The sequence below is a fragment of the Neopsephotus bourkii genome, unplaced genomic scaffold (genome assembly GCF_033783945.1).
Source record: "Neopsephotus bourkii isolate Nb327-2 ecotype Australia unplaced genomic scaffold, CSIRO-AGI_Nbou_v1 NB_845, whole genome shotgun sequence".
Lineage (NCBI taxonomy): Eukaryota > Metazoa > Chordata > Aves > Psittaciformes > Psittacidae > Neopsephotus > Neopsephotus bourkii.
The window spans coordinates 333,483-356,684 of record NW_026901341.1 but is presented as its reverse complement, the minus strand read 5'-3'; the positions used below and the strand labels follow the sequence as shown (position 1 = coordinate 356,684).

The window sequence follows — 23,202 nt, the reverse complement described above, 5'->3', positions numbered from 1 at the left end:
AGGGCAGACGCCAATGCCCTGGCTTGCAGCAGAGGGAGGGAAGAAATTCAGCCCCTCTTGATTTGACTCAGGAGAGCAGGAAAGGAGGGATGGACTGTTCCTAGAGCCAGCTGGTGTTCATGAGGCAAAGCAGGGCTCCTTCAGCCGTAGTGGAGAATAAAAAGCAACATCATTTGGGACTGAAACAGCAGATATTTGTAACAGGGAAACTGTAACACATATTGCTTGTGATGGGCTTGACGTCCAGATCTAAGTCCTGCTGTGTTTCACCAAGGATCACATGTGCACCTTAGATGCTTCCAATAAAAGCCTGACATTACTCCAAACACAGCCATGAGGGGCAGGTGCTGTCACTTCACACCCGATAAGAGGAGAGGCAGCATGCCACCTCCACCTCCCGCTTTCACACCAAGCACAGATGGACCTGCTGCTGTAGCGGGTTTGGTTGCAGCAAGTCCTGCCTGGGCACATTGCTGCACTGGGCTTTTCTCTCTCCCCCTGGGCCAGTGCATAAGCATCAGAAGGGTATTTTGTCTGGATGAAGGGCTGCAGGAATAGATGGTCCAATGCAAGCAATAGAAATAACATGCTGAAAGCAGCTCCACGCAGCCGGGTCCTCCCACAGCAGTTGGCTGTGCTGCAGTGGTAGTTCCAGTGATTTACAGTGTGAGTTTAAGTAATAAAGTCATAGAATGGTTTGGGTTGGAAGGAACCTTAAAGCTCATCCAGTTCCAGCTCTCTGCCATGGGCAGGGACACCTTCCACTAGACCAGGTTGCTCCAAGCCCCATCCAACCTGGCCTTGAACACTGCCAGGGATGGGGCAGTCACAACTTCTCTGGGCAAACTTCATGCGTGGGAATAGGCTGGAGTAATTAGCTTAAATGCTGGGGACTCTGCCCACAGCATTAGTTATTCCCTGCTCCCAGGTTTAAGAGCAAACATGCTGGGCAGAGGCAGGCAGAGTTTTGCCCATTGTCCTCATTGCCTGAGAAACAACAGCCTCAGAGCCTGGAGGCTGCTTGCTCAGGGCGATCTCTCACTGGGAATCCAGCCCAAGCCTGGCTGAACAAGCATTTCCAAGACACCTGCTTCAGGAGCTGGACACAATATCACTCAAGTGCACTTTTCTGGCTCTGCCAGCCCCAGAAACAACCTCAAGCACCCAAAATCTCAGAGGAACCCTCTCGCATCTCTCAAAGAGTGAGCTGTAAAAGAAACCCCTTGTATTACATCAGAAAACATCAGGAAAGGTGGTGTCTGACTGTTTTTCTCACGCAGGAGGGGATAAACGGTTTGCAGTTCTGCAGCCCCTTGCACATAAGCAGACTCAGAGCAGAGCATCCCTTTGCATGAGGCAAGGATTACATCACATTTCTACAAACAGGGGAAAGCCAGCAAAGATGCAGGTAGCTGAAGCCCTACCAGGGAACAGAAACCCTTCCAGTCTGCTCCCTCTGCTGCCTGTGCCGCACATATCCTGCCTGACATCCATCTTCAATAAATGGCAGCTCAGCTGATGGTCTTTTTCAGGAATGACATCATCTCTTTTCCTCTCATAGCATGCAGACCAAGCAAGCCAATTCCATCCTTGCATCTCCTTTTCTTGCCAGGTGCTCATGGGTTGCGTTAACCATGCACTGGTCGGGTGCAGGCACTGGCTCCCTCCTCGGGTGTATTTGGTACATTGGAATATCACTGAGGATATACCTCCTAGCCATAACGCTGGAGCAGGAATGAGCCATTAAAGGGAGGTAATTCCACATCACTGCCAGACATCCCAGCAGCGCTTTGCAGTAGCATAACATCGTGTGTGGAAGGTGATTAATGATACAGCTACAACAGGCAGGGCTGGGAATCATCACAGCACAGATCAGATTTCTTAAACCACTTCATGTCTGCAATATTGTAGGTATAGGTATTTGTGACAAACAAACAAACAAAGGGGGGGGGTGTCTTTCATTCAAACCCTTCTCTGACACATCAGTGAAAAGTAGAATCACTCCATGAAGAGCAGGAGGCCTCCAGCCCATCACCTCCTTGTGTATGTGCATGTAAAGACAATATACAGCTGTATCTCAGTGTTTTGATGCCCTGACTGAAAGCTGCCAAGCAGTCATCCCACCCACCCTTGCACAGCAGGGGATACTGCAGGATATCTCCATGCTTTGTAGCTGGAGCATGCTCCCAGATGTGAGTCTTCATCCACCCCCTTAGGACACCCCTGCTTTGGGGAACACAGGGGCTGCTCATCTCTGAGTGGTTATGGTTCTGGGGAGAAGACCCCTTGCCTCAGCAGGGTGCACAGGGCAGGACAATCCATGCTGCCCAGGGCCATGTGCATTTCCTCCAAAGCCTGTCCCTGACCCCCACGTTGTCTTCTTCAACATCACAGAGGAAATCACAGTGCAAACTAGAACTGGAAACCACGAGGGCCTGGGGCGTGCAGCAGCTCCTCTCTGCCATGGATCACCTCACTGCCTCCTTCCAGAGCAGCACACTCAAAAAGAGAATGGAAAATGCCTAAAGACAGCAAAACATCCCCATTTACAGGCTTGAAGATCGGCACCTCTCCCAGGCCACCATTTGATGTGCACAAGCATGCATTGCGTGTGCTTGTGGTACAGCTGGGTAACTTTTAATATAGAAATATGTCATCTTTTTAATATAGAAGCAGGGCTTTGAGTGTGAAGCTCTGTGATGTACAGAAGCAGCAATGCTGCATAGCTGCCAGGAGCTCTGGAAAGCACCAGCTCATTTCCAGTGTGTGTCACCTCTTTCTTCAGAAACAGAATAGCTAAACACCAGCTTCTGCTGCTTTCAAGCAACCACACAATGAGGGAAAGCAATTTTGAGGAACCCCCTTAAAATGGGATGAAATACACTGTGGCTATAGAAAGGAGGGGGATGCACTGGTTTCATAGCAGGCCAGGGGACGGTGGTACAGAAGGTTTATGGAAGGTAAATTGGTTTCTTTAACTCACTCCTGCATGGCACTGCAGGCTTGGGGAGATAATACAGCTTTTGCTAACCTGAAGAGCATTCCAGGAGCCAGGTTCCTATGCAGGAGAACCATGTAGAGCTCACCTTGGAGCTGGAAAAGCTCACCTTTTCAGCTGGAAAAGCTGGAAAGTCAGGAGAAACCTCAATCTGCCTGTTACTTGCTTAGCTTTGGGATCCAAACCCTGCTGGGAGAGAGCGGAGTTTTCAACCCAGAATGCTCCCAGGCCCGCTTTATGGAGCCAAGCAGGGAAAAGGGGAGGTGGTGGCCAGCCAAAACCAAGGTCAAGGCAAGGACAGTTTTATTGTAGCCCCTGCTGCTTTCCTTTGACCTCGAATGGGAAACAAGCACACTCTGCACAGACCCATTAATGGTTTCCTTCTCTTCACAATGACAATTTGCACACATTTAGCTGCCTCCTAGGGAGCTGTTTGCATTTTAATGCTTTGCTATTTGCAATAATTTGAAAACAGCAAGAGCCGATTGCTCCATGTATGTCACAGGAAGCAACAACCAAGATGTCTTGGGGAGACCTATTTTTGTCTAAACCTTATTGGTACCCAAACCTGGATGGCATTAAACAGCACTGAAGTGCTGCTGTTGAGGAAGTGTGTGCAGGGAGTAGTCATTCTGCTTTGCATATCTCTGCAGGCAGGAGGACCCCATCAGCATCAACTGCTTTGGATGAGCCTGTTATTGGGGAGCCACACAGTCCCGCCTTCACCCAAGGGGCACTGAGCACCACAGCAGCCAGCCAAGCACCAGGGATGCAGTTCTTTATCATCTCAGTGCAAGCAGCACGTTCTAACCTGGGTTTGCACAACACTGGCATTTATAGTGTCCTGATTTATACTGCAGCCCCTTCCCTTGTCATATCCGCCTCCATGCTGTACATTTTGCTCTTCCCGTGATTCAACAGCTGAAATATAGGAATTGCTTTTTAGGGGGGAAGGATGGTTACTATGAGGAAATCTTTGGGGTCCCTTTTTCCTCCTTCACCAGCCACCTCACCCCTTAGCTGCAGAAAAACACAGCAGGGCCCTTTCCAGACCCTTTAAAGCTCACCCTAGAGGGTAGACACTGAGCTGGGCACGCTGATGGTTCAAGCTGCTTTGGTCAGCCCTCACTTCCATAGCGCATCTTGCCCAAACCTGATGAACAAGTGCAAAGAGATTATCCACGAGCTGCACTAACTAGTCCTGTTTTCACTCGGAGACCACCAGCTCCAGCTGTGCCTCACATCTGGCAGCCGCTGCGCAGGCCAGCGTACAGGGGTATAGTTCTGCAGCAGCAGCCCTTGTTGGGTTTTGGTGGCAGACAGTGCCCTCCAGTGGGACATTTGCCACCACACCATCCACACATCTTCACATAAAACAAAAGCCATTCCAATTTTAAAAGCCCTAAACTGAGCAAATAGAGAAGTTAGCCTTCAGCTGCAGGACAAGCTGGGGACACAGCTGTGCTTTACTGACAGAGGAGGATTTACTTGGCAGTGGTGCTTTTCGCAGCTAACAGCAACCAGCATCCATGCAAGAACCAAGAATGCTATCCCCATCATTCAGTGACAGGGGATCCATGCGCTATAATCTGGTCAGAAGTCTCCCCAAAACACTAAGTGAAGCTCTGGGGGTGCAGCCTGAAAGCGCCCCAACCCCAGCCCCAGATCCTTAGGTCATGCCAGGGTTTCCCATAGAGTTCTGCCTCAGGGGCAGGGGAAAGCAGGCAGCATTGAGCGCAGATGCAAAATAACTTTTAATCTCTTAAATTAAACACCAAAATACCTCATTTGCTTTTTTTTTTTGTTGTTGTTGTTCCTTAAAAAAGCATTTAATTTCCATGTGCTGACAGCTCTGCACCGCTCTCATACAGGAGAAGTCAGGAGAAGATGCACAGCAGTGTGGAACACGCACTTTGTTTTCCAAGCTAGGTGAGTATTAAAAATTAAACTACAAGACGAGGAAGACTGCGGTGGGACATTTATGGTCCATAAAACACACCAGAAGGGCTCATTCACACAGCCAGTGGCTTGTGTCAGCTGGGGGAGGCAGGAGTGACAGCACAGGTCACCAGGGCCATAAGGGGGCTTGAGGGAGCCCCAGGACCCCCTCAGAGCTGGGGGGACTGCTCCAGGAACCCCTGGTACTCCTGGGCAGGGTGGACCCGGGCAGCCCAGAGCCACTCAGGGGGCCTGGCCCGCAGCTTCAGCTGGAAGGGGTCGAGGTGCAGGCACTGCCCCAGGTCATGCAGCTCCATCACCGGCTCCTCCGCAGCCCTCACTGGGGGCTCCTCAGGGCTCAGGCTCCTCCTGGGGTGCCGGCCCCGCATGGCTGCCCTGCACAGGACACCTGCAGCCACCAGCATCGACAGGGCAGCCGTGATGGCTGCACCCACCAGGATGTCGGCGTGGCGGAGGAATAAACTGATCCCTGCAAGAGAAGGGCCATGGCCTCATCCTTCTTGCCCCAAGTGGTCTCTACTGTGCTCACAAAGTCACCCACATTGTGACCACAGTGCTCGAGTGCTGTGGATGTTCCTCCAGGGGGGTCAATATCTCCCCTACTGCCCTGAATAAACCCTCATGACTGTCTCTGGGGCAGAGCCAGTCCATCCAGAATGGAGCCAAACCTCCATCCCAAAGATTTAGATCAACAGCCAGCCTGCAGGAGCAGAACAGGGCTGGTGCTACCCTAGGACAGCCCTGATAGAGGCAAAGCCGTGGCCAAACCCGTGTGCAGCTACACGGAGGCTAAAAGACCTGCTAACATTCCCACCCAGATGTGAAGGGATCCCCTCCTTGACCAAAGGGATAAATATGTATTTATCATATTATTTCTATCTTAATATAACAACATCCAGCTGACCTGGGTAGGCTTGGACTACATAACTGGTTAATGAATTTGGCTCTGGGAAAATTGAGGAGAAATGCAATTTGGCTGCAAAGTCACATTCAGGTTTAAGCCACTTCCAATGCTGCAGGGATGAGAAGTAGTTTTGGTAAAGTAGCAGCAGTGTTTTGAGTACATATTGCAGAACATTGCTGCTTTCATTCTAGCAGGACATATTACTCTGCAAGATTGCATTAGCCAGCTCTGATTACAGGCAAGCACCACATGCCATCTGCTTAGCCTTGTGTCAAATATGTCAGGCAAGAGCTGGGGTAAACACAACATCAATGCCTTTCTCACCAAGACCTGCACAGTGTGCCAGGAGACCACAGGGCACTTCAAGGAGTGACCAAGTTTGCTGAGCCACATCAGTTACAGCACAGGTAACTCATAAGTCACCCTTGTCCACGCTCTGCTTATAGCAGCAAGCTCTGAGCAACCAGGGCCAGAATATGCAGGTCTTGGAGAATAAAGGCTCACATGTGTCAAGTTGTAACCCTGGTGCAGAGAAAGTAGCAGACGGGAAAGGGAGGCTATGCCTTATAGAGAGGCTAACCAGCAAACACCATGGGCTGTTACCAGTATTTAAACATCTGTTAAATACTCCAGGCTAAGCTCCAGGTTCAGGTGCTGGCTGTCACATCAACTCACTGCTGCCAGGGAGCATGAGCTGTACCAAGAGTTTCCATCCACAGCCCCCCTCAAGCAGGAGGAAGAATCACAGAAGGGCTGAGGTGGGACAGTTGTTTGGTGTCTCCAAGGATGGAGACTCCAAAACCTCACCAGGCAACCTGTGCTAGTGCTCAGTCACCTTCACAGTAAAAACAACAGCAAGTGTTTCCCGATGCTCAGGAAGAGCATCCCATGTTTCACTTCGTTCCCACTGCCTCTGGTCCTGTCACTGGGCATCACCAAGAAGAGCCTGGCTCTGTCTTTTTTTGCACCCTCCCTTGAGGTATCAATACACATCAGTAAGATCCTCCTGAGACTTCTCCAAGCTGAACAGTCCCCGCTCTCTCTGCCTTTCCTCACAGGAGAGATGCTCTAGTCCCTCATCCTTGCGGACCTTCATTGTATTGAGGAGCGCAAAAGTGACAGCACTCCCTTAAACTTCCAGGCACACTCAGGAAAGCCCTTGGGAGCACAGATCTCACACTGAATTACACCCAACAAGCAGCAAGACTTTAACCTGCCACAGTTAAGTGATGCAGGTCACTCCTTGGAGGCTTATCTCGGCTGACCTCTGAAAGCCAATGCCTTTGGAGTCTGGGAAAGGCCATTTCTTCTTTGAGTACAAGACTCTCCTTCTAACTTAGATACCTATACTGCCTAAGCTTCACTTTTCCTTCCTCCTCTTACTTTCTGAAAGGATCACATTTGCCTCCCAGTCTGCTCATATCTGAGCACAACTCCTAAAGAAGAGCTCCTAAAGCTGAAGGGGACCAACAGCTAGGAACTGCCTTGCAAAGATATATATCCTTCCCACACCAGGCATGGACATCTAAAGCCACCACTCCAGTAGCAGTGCCATTTTTAAGCATCACATGCAATGCACATTTGCAGAGGCACAGTCACAGAGATAGCCCCTTATCCTTAGGTGCTTGCTCCACACTGCATGTGGCAAGAGTGATGCTGCACAAGTTACACACACACACAGACACAAGAAAAGCACTCAGCTGCAGGAGAAAGCAGAGCTGCTACTTTGTCCTCTACCTGATTGTGCAGCAGGGATGCAGAGGGTGCCAGACTTGGTGGGGGAATGATCTTCATAGTTCTTCTTGCAGCGGCAGAGGTATGTGCCCACACCATTGAAGCACTCTGCCTCCTCCCCACAGAGTCCAACCCCAGCAGTGCACTCATTCACATCTGTAATGGGAATAGGTGCTGTAAGTTGGGTCAGGCTTGGCTTAAAAGGGTTTACTCCAGAGAGAAGTGAAACACCCACCTTCAACAAACAGTGAAACAAGATGCAGCTTCTCTGCTCCTGCCGAGGAGCCAAGTAGGTCCTCCAGCTGGGAGTGCAGGAGCAGAGACATGTTCCTCTCCTCCGGCTTCAGATGCAGCCAGAAGGTGAGCAGCAGGTTGGCATTGCTCATCCTGCAGGCAGGAGGAAAACATCACCACCAGGCCCAACTATGAACGCCCATTTAGATCTTCTACCTACTTGTATTAGATCATGGTGCTGCAGGCTCTTGAAAAGATGATTTGTAACAAGAGGCAGCTTTGCACTTGGACCAAGGGATAAAGGAAAGCCTGGTAATGGTCCTCACTTGGAGCTAGGCTGAAGTGACTAGCTGTTTGCATAAAGCAATTTGTAATGGCAATCTGCAGCCCCAGGTCAGCCTCAACAAAGCGTGGAAGCTGATAGCTTCCAGCTTTTCTCCAGCAGACACAATGGCAGCTGTGAGGATCCTCATTTTCTCCAGATTTTAAATCCCTCTTAAATGTATAAAGATACTAGCCAACACTAAACATTATTTTTCAGCATCTTTCCTCTAGAAAATGATTTTTTTTCCTACTTTCAGGAGAAGTTACAGCCCACAGGAGAAGAGCAAGCCTGGATCTCTGCCTGGGGAAGGAGAATCAGGAGCCAAGCCTACACAATACTACCTAAGCAATATTGCAGGTTATAGCAGTCAGGTTATAGCTGCCAAGCCAGCAGCAGAGCAGTAGCCCTACCTTTTGATTTCCTTTAGCTTTATTTCATTGACTCTGTTGGCAGGAAGTTTCAGGTTCTCTTGGATCTGCAAAGGAACAGAGGCACTAGTGACGATTTGATGTTTGATGGGCAGGAGAATGGCAGTAATTTTTCCCAGTCTACCCCCCTGCCTTGCTCTTCCCCTTCACAAGCCACATGGGATGCATTAGATGTCCCATAGCCACTGCTCTGAGCCTTTTCTCTAAGGAGAATACTAACTGTTCCCATCTGCTTAGCTTCAGCTCAACCTCCACAACACACAAAGTCATTTGGGAAAAGGAAGGGCAATAGTAGTCCCAGGTAAGACTTTGGGTGCTAAACCTATTTAGGCTTTGGCCTCAAGCTGCCCCATTATCAGAGGTGAGTTCCAGCCCTCCACTGGTTATAACCCTATCTCTGCAGTGCTTCTCCGCCACCTTGCAATGGCACAACGCTATGAAGGCTGCAGCTAACGCCAGCCAGGCAACCTGCCAGAGCATCAGCATTGGCCTCAGATGCTGGTTCATCACATGGCTTTGACAGAAGATCCCTGGAATAAAGGGCACAGCGTGGTCGGTTCTAGTTGAACATTTGGGACATCACTTTTGTTTTTCTCCCCTTCCTCACACCCAGACTTACATAGTTCCTCATAGATTCAAGAAGATCCTTTTGGAGCTCACTTCCACCATGAGGAATCCAGTCCTTGGGTTTGATTTCAATAGTTACTTCAAACAGCACATCTACCAGAAGACACAAGATCCTAGAGTGTTTAAGTCCATAGAACACTAACAGGCTCCTTAAATGAGTTAGTCCTTTAAACAGACGCAAGCAGAAGAGCTCCACAAGGATGTGCTTGTGTAAGCCAGTGCCACGTGGGTATTGTCAGAGGCTGTGCTTCAGGTAGAACAAGTTGTTGAGTACTAGGTGAAAGGAAACCTTAGGTAATGCTCAGTGATGAATGCTAGAACTGACCTTTAATTGAATACCAAAAAGTGTTCAGAGCATTAATGTATATATAATCACATTCACATTTCTTTAGCTAGTATCTTTCTCAAAGGAATCACTGTAATTTCTGATAGTCTAAAATCCCATTTCTCACCTATATCTGGGATCAGCTTAGATAAACTGCTGTGGTCTGACTGAATCCAGGCTGGCACAGATTTGCCAGCGTCTGCTGTTTAAAGCCTATTTATTCAGCAATATTTCTCCTGTTCAATCCTCAGGCTCCTTCTGTATTGACTCCTTTTTGCAAGCTATTTCTGTGGCTTGCTCTGCCAAATAAGCCCAGTATTATGCTGCTCAGTTGCTAATGTTCCCATAAAGGGGTTTTGCTTCTCTCCCTGGCCTGAGGAGCAGAAAGAGCTGCAGGTTTCTGATCCAGGTAGTCACGAGACACCTATTGGAGTGTACTGGAGCAATTGAGGCTCATTCACCATAGAAAAATGTCCTTTAACCAACCAATGAGGAAAGCTTGAACTCAAACAAGCCAACATTTATGCCAGGTTTAGCACGTGAGCTGGAGTTTCTCCAGGGTACATTCAAAGTGGCCAAAGCACAACTGTGGGATTGCAGTGGTATCTTAAAATCTTCAAAGACTCAGAAGCACCCTGCACTGGTTTCTAAACCTAAGGAGAGCTGATGTCCATGCCCCACACCAACCAGCACTGAGCTTAGGGCAGGGTTTTAAGACATGCATAACTCTGCATTGCTCACCTCCGGGATGGTGCTGGGATTGCAGTGCTGTGCTGTTCTCCAGAGATGCCAGGGCAGAAGCCAGATCTGTCAGAGCAAGGAAAAGAATCAGGCCACTAACCTCAGCGTCTTGGTAAGGGTGTGGGGGGGGAAGTACATAAGGTATGTGTCACTTTGCAACAGGAGTGCCATGTGCCAGCTTCTCCCTGTATTCCTTCTGCTGAAACTAAATATCAAGCTCTAAATACAATATACTGTACAGTAGGAAGTGCTTTTTAGAAGATGTCATCCCAATAAACCTAATGTCCGTTCCTGGAAGTGAATGAAACTTTATCCCTGTGAAGCCATCAAAGCTCCTACAACCAACAGAGCTGCCCTGGACACTGATGAAGCAAAGCAGATTGTGTATTAGATGCCAGCAACTTCAAAAGAGCTAAATAAACTTTTCTCCACATCTACAAGAGCAGTTTGGAGGGGAGGAAAGACCAGTTGAGAACCTATTCTACCTTCAGACAGAAATTAGTAGGTATGGGTGGCTAAATATTTCTGTGAAGAAGTCTACCATCAACTCCTACACTTCCTTAGGAGACAGAAGCCTTCCCCTTCTCCACCCCTCAACTTCTGCAGCTCAAACTCATTTGTCATAGCTAGGAGCATTGTGCCAGGCTACAGCCATAGGAAGCAATGCAAGCCAGAGCTGTTTAAAACCAAAATGAGCAGCCACAGCCTGCTCTGGGTATAAAGTCACAGCTGAGAGGCTGGCTCCTCAAAGCACTTGGATTAGAAACTAGCCTGCCTCTGTTAAGAGGAGCATTATCCCGTAGATGCCCATGTTAAAACAAATAATCCTACGTCTTCTCAAGTACCACCTTCCTTGGATACAGAAGGAGTCAGTGATACCACATGGACCAGCTGAAGGCAACAGCCATGTTATGAGAGTGCCGCATCACTGGAGATGGATACTGCAGTGTGTCAGGCATCAGTTCAGCCACAAATAACCCAAAAAACACCTTACCAAAGAACTCTTCCATGCTTTCTCCCAGAGACACCGTATCTCCAGCATTCACACCAGGAAAGGGGTAGAGAGGAGGCTTTGTACTTGTGTTTAGCAGTGGCTCTTCCAGCACTGGTGTCTGTGTGAGATGTGCAGCAGCAGCCACTCCATCTGACAGGCTGCTGCTGGCCTGATCCAGGCTAGATGATCTGGCAAGGAGACCTGCACTGCTGCTGGGCACCTCTGAGGAAGGGGCACGTGCTGTGGTGACCAGAGCAGACATCACCTCTACATCCCCCTTTGCAGCCTCCAAGGCACATGGCTCAGCTTTATGCCCAGCACCTTGCCCAGATGGGGCTTGCTCCACCAGTGTATCAGCTTCAGTTTCTCTGCCCTCAGTGCCACTATCCTCAAGGCTCCTTTGCAGCTTGGTTTCATCCCATAGCTGATCATACTCACTGAGGTTAGCACCATACTGAGCATCTTCCATAAGATCAGGAGAGTGTTGGGTCTCTTCATCTGTGCTCACAAGCTCAGGCTGGGTCCTGCCACCAACAGGTATAGGCGATGGGCTTGCAGAGGCTCTCAGCATGGGCAATAGACCTTTTGTCACTGCTGTCTTCCAGCCCTCTTTCTTAGAGGTCTCCTGGATGGGCTCTCTGGTAGCTATGGCGTCATTTGAAGTGCCCATGGTTTCAGAGTCTCTGAACACATAATACTGTCCTTTAAAAGATGTGTATTCATGCCTTAGGGAACCACTCCCTGACAGAAACAACACATGGACTGCAGCAGCTTGCGTAGCAAAGATCAGGGTGCCTCGGTTTTGACAGGCATACACCACTTTGGTTTCCACACTCGATGAGATCCCCTGGAAGACAATCTTGTCCTGGTTCTTGCCGCAGCCGTCACTCCCATGGAACCCCTGGACATAGATGACAATGTGCTTCTGGGGGCCTGCCCAGATGGTCCAGTTGCACCAGATGTTGGTTTTAATGTCAGCATGCAGCGGCAGGTAGAACATCCCAGACCCGTTCTGAAAGACAAAGTGGCAGCTCCTGATGGGGAAGTACTCCATTGTCCAGGGAGGTCCAAGCTCTGACACATGGGAAACAGAAGAGAAACACGGTCAGCAGTTACTGTGTGCACCAGGACACGGCTATCACACATATGGGGTGCTGCAAGTTAACACAGAAAAAGCCCCACTTCAGACCTTCTCTTGGTGCAAGATTTCTATAGTTGTAGCTCCTAGAGCCACATCTTGGCTCCACAATCAGAGCTGAACCTGCTCTGCAGGGGTCTGGCCCCTCACAGCCCATCCAGCCTCCAGCAGCTGGAATTATGTGGGTTTGCTTCCCACAGAGGTTTGGCCAAAAGACCACTTGCTGGAAATCTTCCCCATATTGGGTTTCCATGGCAAGGAAGGAGTCAACATGTGATGACCTGACTACAACCCCCATTCCCTGTCCTGACACTGGGGGAGGAATCTGGGAGTAAAGTTGAGGCTGGGAAGAATGGAGTGGTGGGGGAAGAGATTTAAAGATTAGGTTTTATTTCTTGTTGCTCTGAATTGCATGGTAATAAATTAAATCAATATCCCCAAGTCTGTTCTGCCCATGACAGTGAGCAGACAGCAGGTAATGACTGCCAGGGAAGGACTGCAGGTGAAAGACACAGCCTCATCCTTGCCCCCACCAAGTTCTCCTGCCTTCTAAAGATGACATACTAAAACACAAAGTACTGTGAGACCTACCAGCATGTTTCTGTTGCTGTCCTCCTGGCATCAGACTGTTTCCAGATGCATCAGAGGGCTCCTGCGGCTTTTGGCCTCTTGACATTGATTCTCCCCTCGGGGCCATGGGAGGAGCAGGGTGTGCAGGAGTGGTGATGGAGGAGGCATTTCTCCCCTCCTCTGCATGCCCTTGAGGAGCTTCTATGGTTTTCTGCATTTTAACCCCCCTGAGGATGGAGTCAGAAGCCAGTGTGTCATTACCAGCCATGCCCTGATGATGCACAGGCACCGCATTCTCCACTCTCCTTGCCTCCCAGGCACCAGGCAGGGAAGCTGATGCCACCCCATAGCCACTGCTCACATGGTCCTCAGGCTGAGGAAGCCCCACATCAGGCCTTGGGACAATGATGGAGGCTGGGGAAGGACCCCTGCCCATCAAGGCCATAGAAGCTGAAGTTTCTGCTTGCTGGCCACTGGACTCCCCCAGCACCAGCTTTGGCATCCCAGGGCTGAGGTGCCTGGTGGATTCATCTGCTCCCAGTTCAGAGGCTGCTGGTGGGTGGTGAAGTGGTGAAGGGGAGAGCATCTCCTGTTCTCCTGGGCTAGCCAGTGAGATGCCCACCCTTCGCCTGAGACTGACAGGGTCCAAATGCAAAGCAGTTGGTGGAGAGAAGAGCACCTTGGACACAGGTTCTGGAGGACCAGGAACTTCAGGGATTAAATCAGTAGAGCCAAAGTCTGCAAGGACTGGAGCTGTGCAGGAGACCACCAGCACAGGGGTTGCTTCGGTTCCTAGGGTGGACATGGCTGCGGGGGAATGCTCCAGCCCCGTTGCCAAAGGGGGTACAACCAGCCCTGGCTGTGCAGCTCTGTCACTTTGGTGATGGCAGCTTTGTACAGCAAAGGAAGACACATGAGCTTTCTCAGCAGCGGGACCAATGTGTGCTTGGGCATTTTGGAGGAGGCTCCCAGGGTCTGTAGGGGATGTCTTCAGGATGTGACTGCTCTGGCCATGCAAATGAGGATGCTCTTGCAGGATGTCCCATACTACTGTGGGCTGCAGCGCTGTTTCCCCTCTGGCAATTCCCCTAAAACTTTCCAGGGGAGAAATATCCACACGTTTTGTATGTTGGAGGCCAGTTGTTCCCAGCACAGATTGAGTCATGAACAAACACCTTAAACTGCTTTGGCATCCTTGGCTTCTCTCGGGTAGCAGATGTGAGCGTTCCCTGTTTACCACTTCATATGGGCTACTCAGACTGGGCATCAGGCCCTTTGCAAGGCCATCAGCATCACTGCTCACAGTGCCATCAGTTGGGACACTCAACTGGGGATGGCTTTCAGCCTTCTCTAAGCTGACTGCACTGACCCCTCGGTACATGGTGGTATCTGTGCTATCTTTGCTTTCTCTTCTGCCAGGAGACAAAGACTGCGAGAGGGCAGCCAAGCCCATGCAACTTGTGCATGTCGGCTTAATAGTAAACTGTAGGTCTCGCACATCTTTCGGCCCCAGGGTAGGGTGCAGGGCAGACTGCCTGCTCTCCAGACCCACACCTGCTGGCTGCAAAAAAGGCTCCTTTACCTGCAAGGCACCAAGCAAAGGAGTTTCCAAAAGCATGCTTGAAGGCCTGTGGGTATAATCAAACCCCATGGTGATGTCCCCGCTCACAGAGAGACTCTGCCCCCAGGTATCCTGTGCTGCAGTGGGGACAATGCCCTCAGGTGTTCCTCTGCCTTGAGCTTCCTTGCAGCATCTCAGACTTTCCACAGCTGTAGCATCCAGCATAATCCCTCTTCCCAGCATCAATTCACCGCTTAGCACTGTGGTCTTGCGAAGGCTCATGGTGCTACGTGTGGATCTAGAGCCCAGCGCATCTCTCAGGTTTTCAGGCCGGCCAGACTGAAAAACATCATCTTCCTTTGGAAGGTTTGGAGCAGGAGGTTCAGAAACCACATCATCTTTAGAGGAGGATTCACCTTCCTGGTCTTGGAAGATGTAGTACTTCCCTTTAAATTGCTCATCTCTGCGGTTTGGCAAGTGCCTCTTCAGCAACACGATGTGGACAGCCTGGGCAAAGGTGGCAAAAGCATGGGTCTCCTTTTTCCAGCAAGCATAAACCACATTGCTTTCCACCAGTGAAGAGACACCTTCAAATATGATTTTGTCCTCATTTCTGTTGCACCCCTCCTCAGAGACAAAGCCCTGAATATAAATTATTATATGCTGTCTGGTGCCTGCCCAGATTGTCCAGTTGCACCAAAAGTTTATGGGGAAATCAGCAAGGTATGCTGGAGGAGAAAACTCCCCATACTTGCCCTTCAGGACTCTGTGGCAGCTCCTCATAGGCACATATGCCAATACCCAAGGAGACTCTGACCCTGGAAGACAAGAAGCAACAACCTCAAGTTTTCCTCCATCTCCACTTCCTGGAATCACTATTCTTTACTTCCACAAAGTATTTTCAAGGTCCCTCATCTCCCCATTTTGCTACCTCCTGCTTCCATTTGGGAAGCATGGAAACGCGTCAACAGAGCAACACACAAGAAATCCCATGTCAGGTCCTGGGGTCAAAGCGGGGAGGCCACCTAGGCGTGCACCAGCACATCAGCCTGGGGTGCACCTAAAACTGCCATCCTTTGCAGCCTGCAGGGCTGTTTCCATCCATGCCTGCCAGCAACCTACCCCAAACCTCCTCCCCATCCCTGCTCACCCCACCTGTATCTACTGCTCCAGCATACTCAGAAGCTGGAGAAACCCTGGCCGCCACCACCTCTTGCCCCACAGAGCCAGGCTGTACCCCCACTGCTACCACCCCAGGGCAGGGCACACTCATCCTTTAAGTGTCCCCTGATGTGGCCATGCAGGAACAGAGGTCCCAGCACAGCCATGCAGTTAGTACTGCTTGCAGGGAGGCAGGTTTCCATCACCAGGGTCGGATTATTTAGGGATCAAAGCTAAAGGCTTAAGGAATTGCCACATCTGAATGAGTTACACAAGCAACGAGTGTGCTGTTACCTTTGGTTTAGGCACACAAGCACTATTTGTTGTCTATACACTGCTGAGCTGGGAGATAGAGCTCTCTCTAAGGAGCTTACAACCCCTTTGCTTAAAGGGTTCAGCCAAACAAGAGTCCCTCAGAACCCCAGCAGGATGAACAATGTTAGCATCTCACTATTGCTAATTCAGCCCTCAAAGTGGGAAACACCTTCCCTTGGGCAGGAAGTGATATGGTGTATTCCAAACCCACTATCTCAAAGCTGGAAGAGCCACGAGCTAGTGATAGGTTTACCCTACAGGAGCACAATTAAAGTTTGGGCTGAACTTTTGCTCCTTGTTGTAATTGCAGCCTAACAGTGATTTACTGCTGCACATTGCTCCTGCCTCCAGGATCCTGCTCTGCAGTAGGGGTTTGGCAGCCACAACACAGCAGCACATGTTATCTCCCACACTAACACTGATTTTTCCCTCCCCAGCACTCAGTAGCAACCACATCTCCTCCCTCTCCATTCCACCTCAGGGCCACGTTTTTGCTCCTGGTTTTCCACACCATGGCTTGAGGTACCCAGCAAGTTTTAGGGAGGACTTAGTTAGGCTTAAAAAAAAAGAGCTGGTCTGAGAATTACCTCACCTGGTTTAACCTTCCGATATTCCCGGGGGGATCCACATGCCTATAAGGAGAAGAGGCTTATAACAAACCTGAGTACCACTGCCCATGCTTGTAATGCTGCTCAGAGAGATCCCAGCCTAATCCCAATATGAAGGGAGAGCAAAAGTTTTGCCTTTGGAGCAAGCCCCTACACCACCCCATTTTTTTCTATGTGATAATAAATATTCCCACCTCTAGAAGCATTACCTGATTTACGCTATTAGACCACAACCAGTACAAAAACACCCCCAAACACAGCAAGGCAAAGTCCAGCTGTGCTTTACCCCATAGGGGTCATAGAGAGAAGGATATGTAAGTAGGCAGGATGCCAAACCGAGGGAGGGAGCTCCCTGCAGCTTCCCATCACTCACCCCTCCGACAGCACCAGCAGCATCACAGCGGGACCTCAGCATTGCCCCAGGAACCTGCCTGCCAGCAGCCAGCCCCCAGGCCCAAGGTACCAGGAGCAGAGCCAACAGCACCAGGGAAGGCAAAGGCTTCATGGCAGAGGTTTATCAGAGACACATCAAAAGGAGCCCAAATAAGAAAAAGAAAACCTATTTCTCCCTAAAGTAACCCCCCAGGCAAAGTAAATGTGGGATCACCAACTTTCCCAGCCCCTCTCCAAAACACATCCCTGCAGCAAAAGAGCTGGCCTAGGAGCCCACTCACTCATATACTGCCCTGATACCTCTGTGATAGCAATTAGCTAATCAATGAAATGAGGCCAGCTGTTACTCATTAGCGACAGGCCTGCTCTTTCAATTCACTGTCCAGTGCTCTTTTGCTGGGTGTTTTGGTGGGAAGGCGTTATCTATTTATAATGCATCACGCTATAAACTGAAGTTAAAGTGATGCTGATACCCTGACCTGACCCAGAAGCAGAGCCCAAGCTGCTTGTTCTCTTAAGAAAAAAAATGAAAGATTCAGTTACTGGAGGGAAAAATCCCAACCCCAATGTAAAAGTTAATGTTTTCATCAAAACATTTTAACCAGCTTCTGCTGAAGGCTGAGATTTCCCCTAAGGCTGCACCATCCTGATGCAGGACTGAGTGAAACAGGTGAAACTGCCCTGAAATACAAGCAGCTCCTCTCCTACTCTATACTTAGTGAAGTGTGGAAAGCAAGTAGCCCAGGTGATGAAGTATAAATTATTAGGTGCTTAAAATTCTTTCAGCTGTAATTGTCAACTCATCATTAGGGGCCACGCAGATAAGGCAATTAGGCAGGTTGACATGCGGCTTTGACAATATTCCTTTTAAAACGTCAATCACCATTTAGCAAAACAAAAACCAGAATCCTTTTTTTCTTCTAAGTCATCACAGCTTGACAGACTGATGGATGTTCTGGGACAAATACACCCACTTTTTTGTGCGTTGAAACAAGCAGCGTGTCAGACCATCCCCCCAGCCCGGAGTTTGCAGCAGTGCTGATGTGAGCAACTGCATCCCGGCTCCCTGTTTTTAAGCTTTTTCCACACATCCCATGTGTGGTGTCACTGGCCAAAAGACCAGTGAGAAGCTGTGATTCTTGCAGCAGCATAAACCTCCTTCCACGGCCAACTGTCTGTAACTACACATCCAAAGAGACCCCAAATCTTTCTCACTGTGAAACAGGCATGAACAGACCTGCAAACCCTGCTCCACGCTTACCATAGGCTCATAGAATCATTTAGGTTTTAAAAGACTGTTAAGATAGATAGAATCATAGATAGAATCATATCACCTAGTCCAACTGTTAACCTAACATTGACAAGCCCACCATTAAACCATGTCACTAAGGGCTGCATCTATACATCTCCAGGGATGGTGACTCAACCACTTCCCTGGGGAGCCTGTTCCAGTGCTTGACAACTCTCTTGGGGAAGAAATTGTTCCTAATAGGCAGTCTAAGCTTCCCTTAGCACAGCTTGAGGCTGTTTTCTCTCGTTCCATAGCTTATCACTTGGGAGAAGAGACCAACTCACACCTCGATTCCATTCTTACTACAGCATGATTGTCCTGTGATGGCACTTGAGGTGATCTGCTCCATAACCTTCCCTGGCACTGAGGTGAGGCTGACAAACCTGTAGTTCCCCCACGCCTCCTTCTGATAAGCATCCTGGATGCCCTGCTATGAAGCAGGCAGATCCCTGAGGTATCATCCGGCTCACAAGGAGAACAGGAGCGTTTGCTTCATTTTAGTTTAGCAGATGGTAGAGCAGAAATGGTGAAATAAATGGTAAAGCCAAGTTTTCTGCTGATATGTAAGCATTTAAGTGAGGAATTTTAGCTTGCAGGTGGAGGTTGTTCGTTTGTGTCCTGATTGCTGGTGCAGGGCTGTGTTTTGGCTTTAGTATGAAAATAATGTTGATAACACACTGATGTTTTAGTTGTTGCTCAATAGCACTTACCCTGATCAAAGACTTTTCAGTCTCATGCTCTGCCAGTGAGGAGGGGCACAAGAAGCCAGGAGGAAGCAGAGACAGGACCTGACCCAAACTAGCCAAAGGGGTATTCCCCACCACAGACATCATGCCCAGTATATAAACTGGGGGGAGTTAGAGGGAAGGGACAGATTGCTGCTCAGGTCAGGCTAGGTATTGGTCAGTCAGTGTTACACAGTAGTACTGTGCATCACTTGTGGTTTTGGGGGGAGGTGAGGTTTATTCCTTCCTCTCTCTATTTCATAATTATTATTGTTATTAGTGTATGATTATTTTATTTTGCTTTTATTTCAATTATTAAACTGTTCATGTCTCAACCCATGAATTTCTACATTTTATTCCGATTCTCCTCCCCATCCTGCTGGAACATGACAGTTCAGCAGCTATTTCTTTTGTTTGTTTTACTGTGGGTATTTCCATAAAAACATAAATTGTCCATTAGGATGTTTGGCCCTTTTGACTAAACTCTTGTGCTCAGCAGTTGCTGATTTTCTTATTTATTTTGGGGATGCCTAGCCCAAGGGTGTCTGTTGGAGGCGAGCACATTGGCATGTTCACAATGGCCCATGCCAGGTTGCACAAACTCTGCACACTGAGGCCAAAAATTGTGTTTTCAGCTTCTCTACCAGGTCCTGTGCTTCCAGTTTCTTGGGATGAGGGTGAATGTCTCCCAGGATGAGCCAATGGGCCCAACACGACCCTTAGCAGCCAGGCAGCTCTGAAGCTGCTGAGACATTGTGGCTGCCCATTGCCACTGCGGGGCACACAGCCACCTTGGGGAGCACCGGTGCGGGCAATTCCACCAGACAGGCACCAAAATCAAGCTGATTTCAGCAAGTGCTCAAATTTCCCCCCCAGGCAGCACAAAGTATGAGGAGCTCCTACTTAACAACTGTTCTGCTGTCATTTATAAGGCAACGTAAACAGGCTGAGATAAATTTACCATCTGCCTCCCCCTAGTGATTGCATTGCTACATGAAAAGAGAGAGAAAATCATACTGGGCAATAGCTGGTTCTATTCTCTCTTTACAATCAAAGTTGTCACCCGAGGAAGCTGTGGCTGCCCCATCCCTGGCAGGGTTCAACGCCAGGTTGGATGGGGCTTGGAGCAGCCTGCTCTAGCAGGTGTCCCTGTCCATGGCAGGGGGTTTGGAACTGGATGATCTTAAGGTCCTTTCCAATCCAAACCATTCTATGATTCTATAGTTCTGTTATGCACCAGAGCAAATGGGAAGAGCTAAAGGGAGGCAAGAAATCAGGATTTCGCTTATCCCCTTGCTAACTAGAAATAACTCCGGTCCAAAACAAAGGGACGTTTTAGAACCCAACATTTTAATCAAAGTTGAGAATATTGGTGACATCACTGATAAGCTCTGCTTTTAGCAGGTTTACAAACTTGTGCTATCCTTTAGAACTCAGCAGGGCATCCAGCTAAATACTGGGGGATGTGTCCTAGGTGCCCATCTTAATGGCTCCATCCCTCCGAGTGAGCTGACAGTGCTGTGCTTGCTACTCTATTATTTATATATATGTTATGTAGAATGAGACCCCTGTATTTAGTTGCTGGAGATAAGCATCAGTTTAATTCCCATTTCTTTGTGTCACTTGTTAGCCAGATTGATTTTAGGTCTGTTGGGGACAAGAATGCAATTATACTTTTAGATGTATTAAAGGTAAGGGATTTCTAAGGACCTGATGTTTTCCTTATATACAGAGTTGGCTTTCCTCGATCACAGACTGCTTTTCATTGATTTGGCTGTTAATCCTCTGGACTATGCTTGGGGATGTTTTAAATGAGTGATGCCATCACAGTCCAGTTTATCATGGAGAGTGTTTTACCCAGGTTGATGGTGAACTGTAATACTATTAATAAAACTATGTACAGTTCAGGCTTCACATTTTGTGGGATTTTTACAGACTAACAGCACAAATCACACACAAGATCTGTGTATGAAGATGTGGAGCATGGGAGGGCTAAAGTGATTTTTCTCTGGGCTTCACTACGAGGGTGGTGAAGCTCTGGGTGAAGGGTGCCCAGAGAAGCTGTGGCTGCCCCATCCCTGGCAGTGTTCAAGGCCAGCTTGGACAGGGCTTGGAGCAACCTCTCTAGTGGAAGGTATCCCTACCCAATGCAGGGGGGTGGAACTGGATGAGCTTTAAGGTCCCTTCCAACCCAAACCATTCTGTGTTTCTCTGATGGCAAAGGAGCTGTTCTCCAGAACACACAGTAGAATGCATTTTAACATGTGATGGAAATAAATACCTGCAGAAATGGTTTTCAACAAAACATTCTTCACATTGAGAAGCTCATGCACCCTCTTCATACAGTGTGTGAGCTGCTGCTTCATTGCACTCAGCCTGATTTTTTTTTTCCACACATTTAATTCAGCACCACTCTGATGAACAATTCTCTAAAATCAAAGGAGCTATTTTCCTGCTAATAGCTCCCAAGGCCAGCTTTCCATCGGGAAAGCAAGTTAACTGACCCTATGTGTCTACAGCAATGTCTCAGCATCTCCCCAGCAACAGCACTTTCTGCTGGGTGACTGTGGAGAGGAGACTCGGGGCTCAAACAAGACAGATGCCAGAAGCAACATCTGGCAGGATCAGAGCATCTTCCCTGCACCCAGCCCAGTGGGAGTTTTGTCCCCCGGTCTCTCCTAGTAGGGCAGACATTGCATTTCTGCCATGGGGATGGTGAAGAGCAAGAGGGTTGGTGGCTGTCTCTTTGACCCCAGGAGGTTCCCAAGCCAGGGCTGCCTTGCGAGGACCAGTCCTGGAGGACTTTTAAGGGCTCACATCCAGCTGGACATGGGCATGTGCATCCCATTCACAGAACAGATCCCACCTCTGTGCATCCCGAGCAGCAGGAGGAAGAAAAGGCAGAGCAAAACCCCACAGCAATGATGCCCTGGCCACTGAAAGCACGTGCCTGGACAGGCCGTTCATTCTGGTGTGAGGAAACCCAGGCTGCAGGCAGCTTTGTGTCCTGCAAACCACTGCAGAACTGATTTATATTAAAAATAAAGAGCACACAATACCGACCTGGTTGGGGTTTGTCTATTAATCTCTCAGCAGTCAGCTGCAAACCTAACAAATCCCCTGGAACAGCAGCAGGGAGCCCTGTCCCAGCTCGTTCCTCCCTGCCCCCTTCTACAGCTAAAAATAATCAATAACGACTGTCCGAAACAGGGAGACCAAAGCCATTTTATGACTCACATCTTTATTTGCATGCTGGCTGGGCACAAAAAGCCACCACTGGGCTGCGTTTCCCAGCAGCCGTGGTGAAAAATCACCTCCAAACCTATGGGGACCTGGACAGAGGGGCTGCTGTTGTTAGGATGAGTGCCTGCATCCCTTCCTTTTGCCACCATCCTGTGTGATGCTTTGCTGGGAAGAAATCAAAATAGAAACGATGCAGCTGTGTTAACAGCGGTGTTATTCTTCCTGCTTTATGCAAGCGAGGGCTAATTGAACCGCCTGGGAGCAATCAGCCCCAGGGAGGCAGCAGTGGTTGTTATTCTGCTAGTAATTGTTGTTTTCAGCTGCCCTAAGCAGCAGAAGGGACTTGTCCAGTGTTTTCTGGGATGGCAATGGAGCTGGAGGAGCTTTCCATCCAAATTCCCATCCCTAAGGGCCACCATCCTCCCTGGGCAGCTGCTCCACCGGATGGGTCCATCCTCTCTTGTGCATGCCTGTCTGCAGCCGTTTAGCCTCAAGAACCAGCAGCAGCACAAAAGCAGATGCTGGCAACAGCCAAACTGGGGCTCATTTCCTCTGCTGCAACCACATTTCAACAGCCACTAACAAAAACGAGTGCTCTCCACCCGGCTTGCACTATGCTGGCTCCTACCACATCTGGGGAGTTTGTCAGGGAGGGGAAAATGCAGCCTCATGTCTCTGAATTGCTGTCACCAACATGGGGAAAGCCCAGTGCATTCAGGAGTTCCCCAGCCTGGCTCCCTTCTGCCCCAAAACAGCCTGGCCTGGCCTCAGAAAGGTGGTGCCGTGATGCCAGCACAGTGATGCGTAGCAAGCTGATGAACAGCCCCTGCCCCGCACTCTCAGGATGACTGTAGCTACAGCCATGTGCTGAGAAACACACTTTTTTGGTGGCCAGATCCTTTCTTCCCCCATCTTGTCTCCTTCCCCA

General features: G+C 49.2%; 1 protein-coding gene across 3 annotated transcripts; it reads right to left on the bottom strand.

Moving 5' to 3' along the window:
- Positions 1-4,663: 4,663 nt before the first annotated feature.
- Positions 4,664-17,639, bottom strand: LOC133213728 (uncharacterized). 3 transcript variants are annotated; one of them, XM_061356165.1, is made up of 8 exons: positions 16,996-17,639; positions 16,607-16,646; positions 10,276-10,341; positions 9,202-9,302; positions 8,565-8,629; positions 7,831-7,982; positions 7,599-7,751; positions 4,664-5,426 (listed from the first exon to the last, which is right to left on the bottom strand). In XM_061356165.1, exons 1-8 carry the CDS (start codon positions 17,125-17,127, stop codon positions 5,107-5,109), a joined length of 1,029 nt encoding a protein of 342 aa, XP_061212149.1. In that variant the 5' UTR covers positions 17,128-17,639; the 3' UTR covers positions 4,664-5,106. The 3 variants fall into 3 exon arrangements, with proteins under 3 accessions (XP_061212149.1, XP_061212147.1, XP_061212148.1); XM_061356163.1 differs by lacking the exons at positions 16,607-16,646; positions 16,996-17,639 and adding exons at positions 11,270-12,343; positions 12,999-13,036; XM_061356164.1 differs by lacking the exons at positions 16,607-16,646; positions 16,996-17,639 and adding exons at positions 11,708-12,343; positions 12,999-13,036.
- Positions 17,640-23,202: the final 5,563 nt, after the last annotated feature.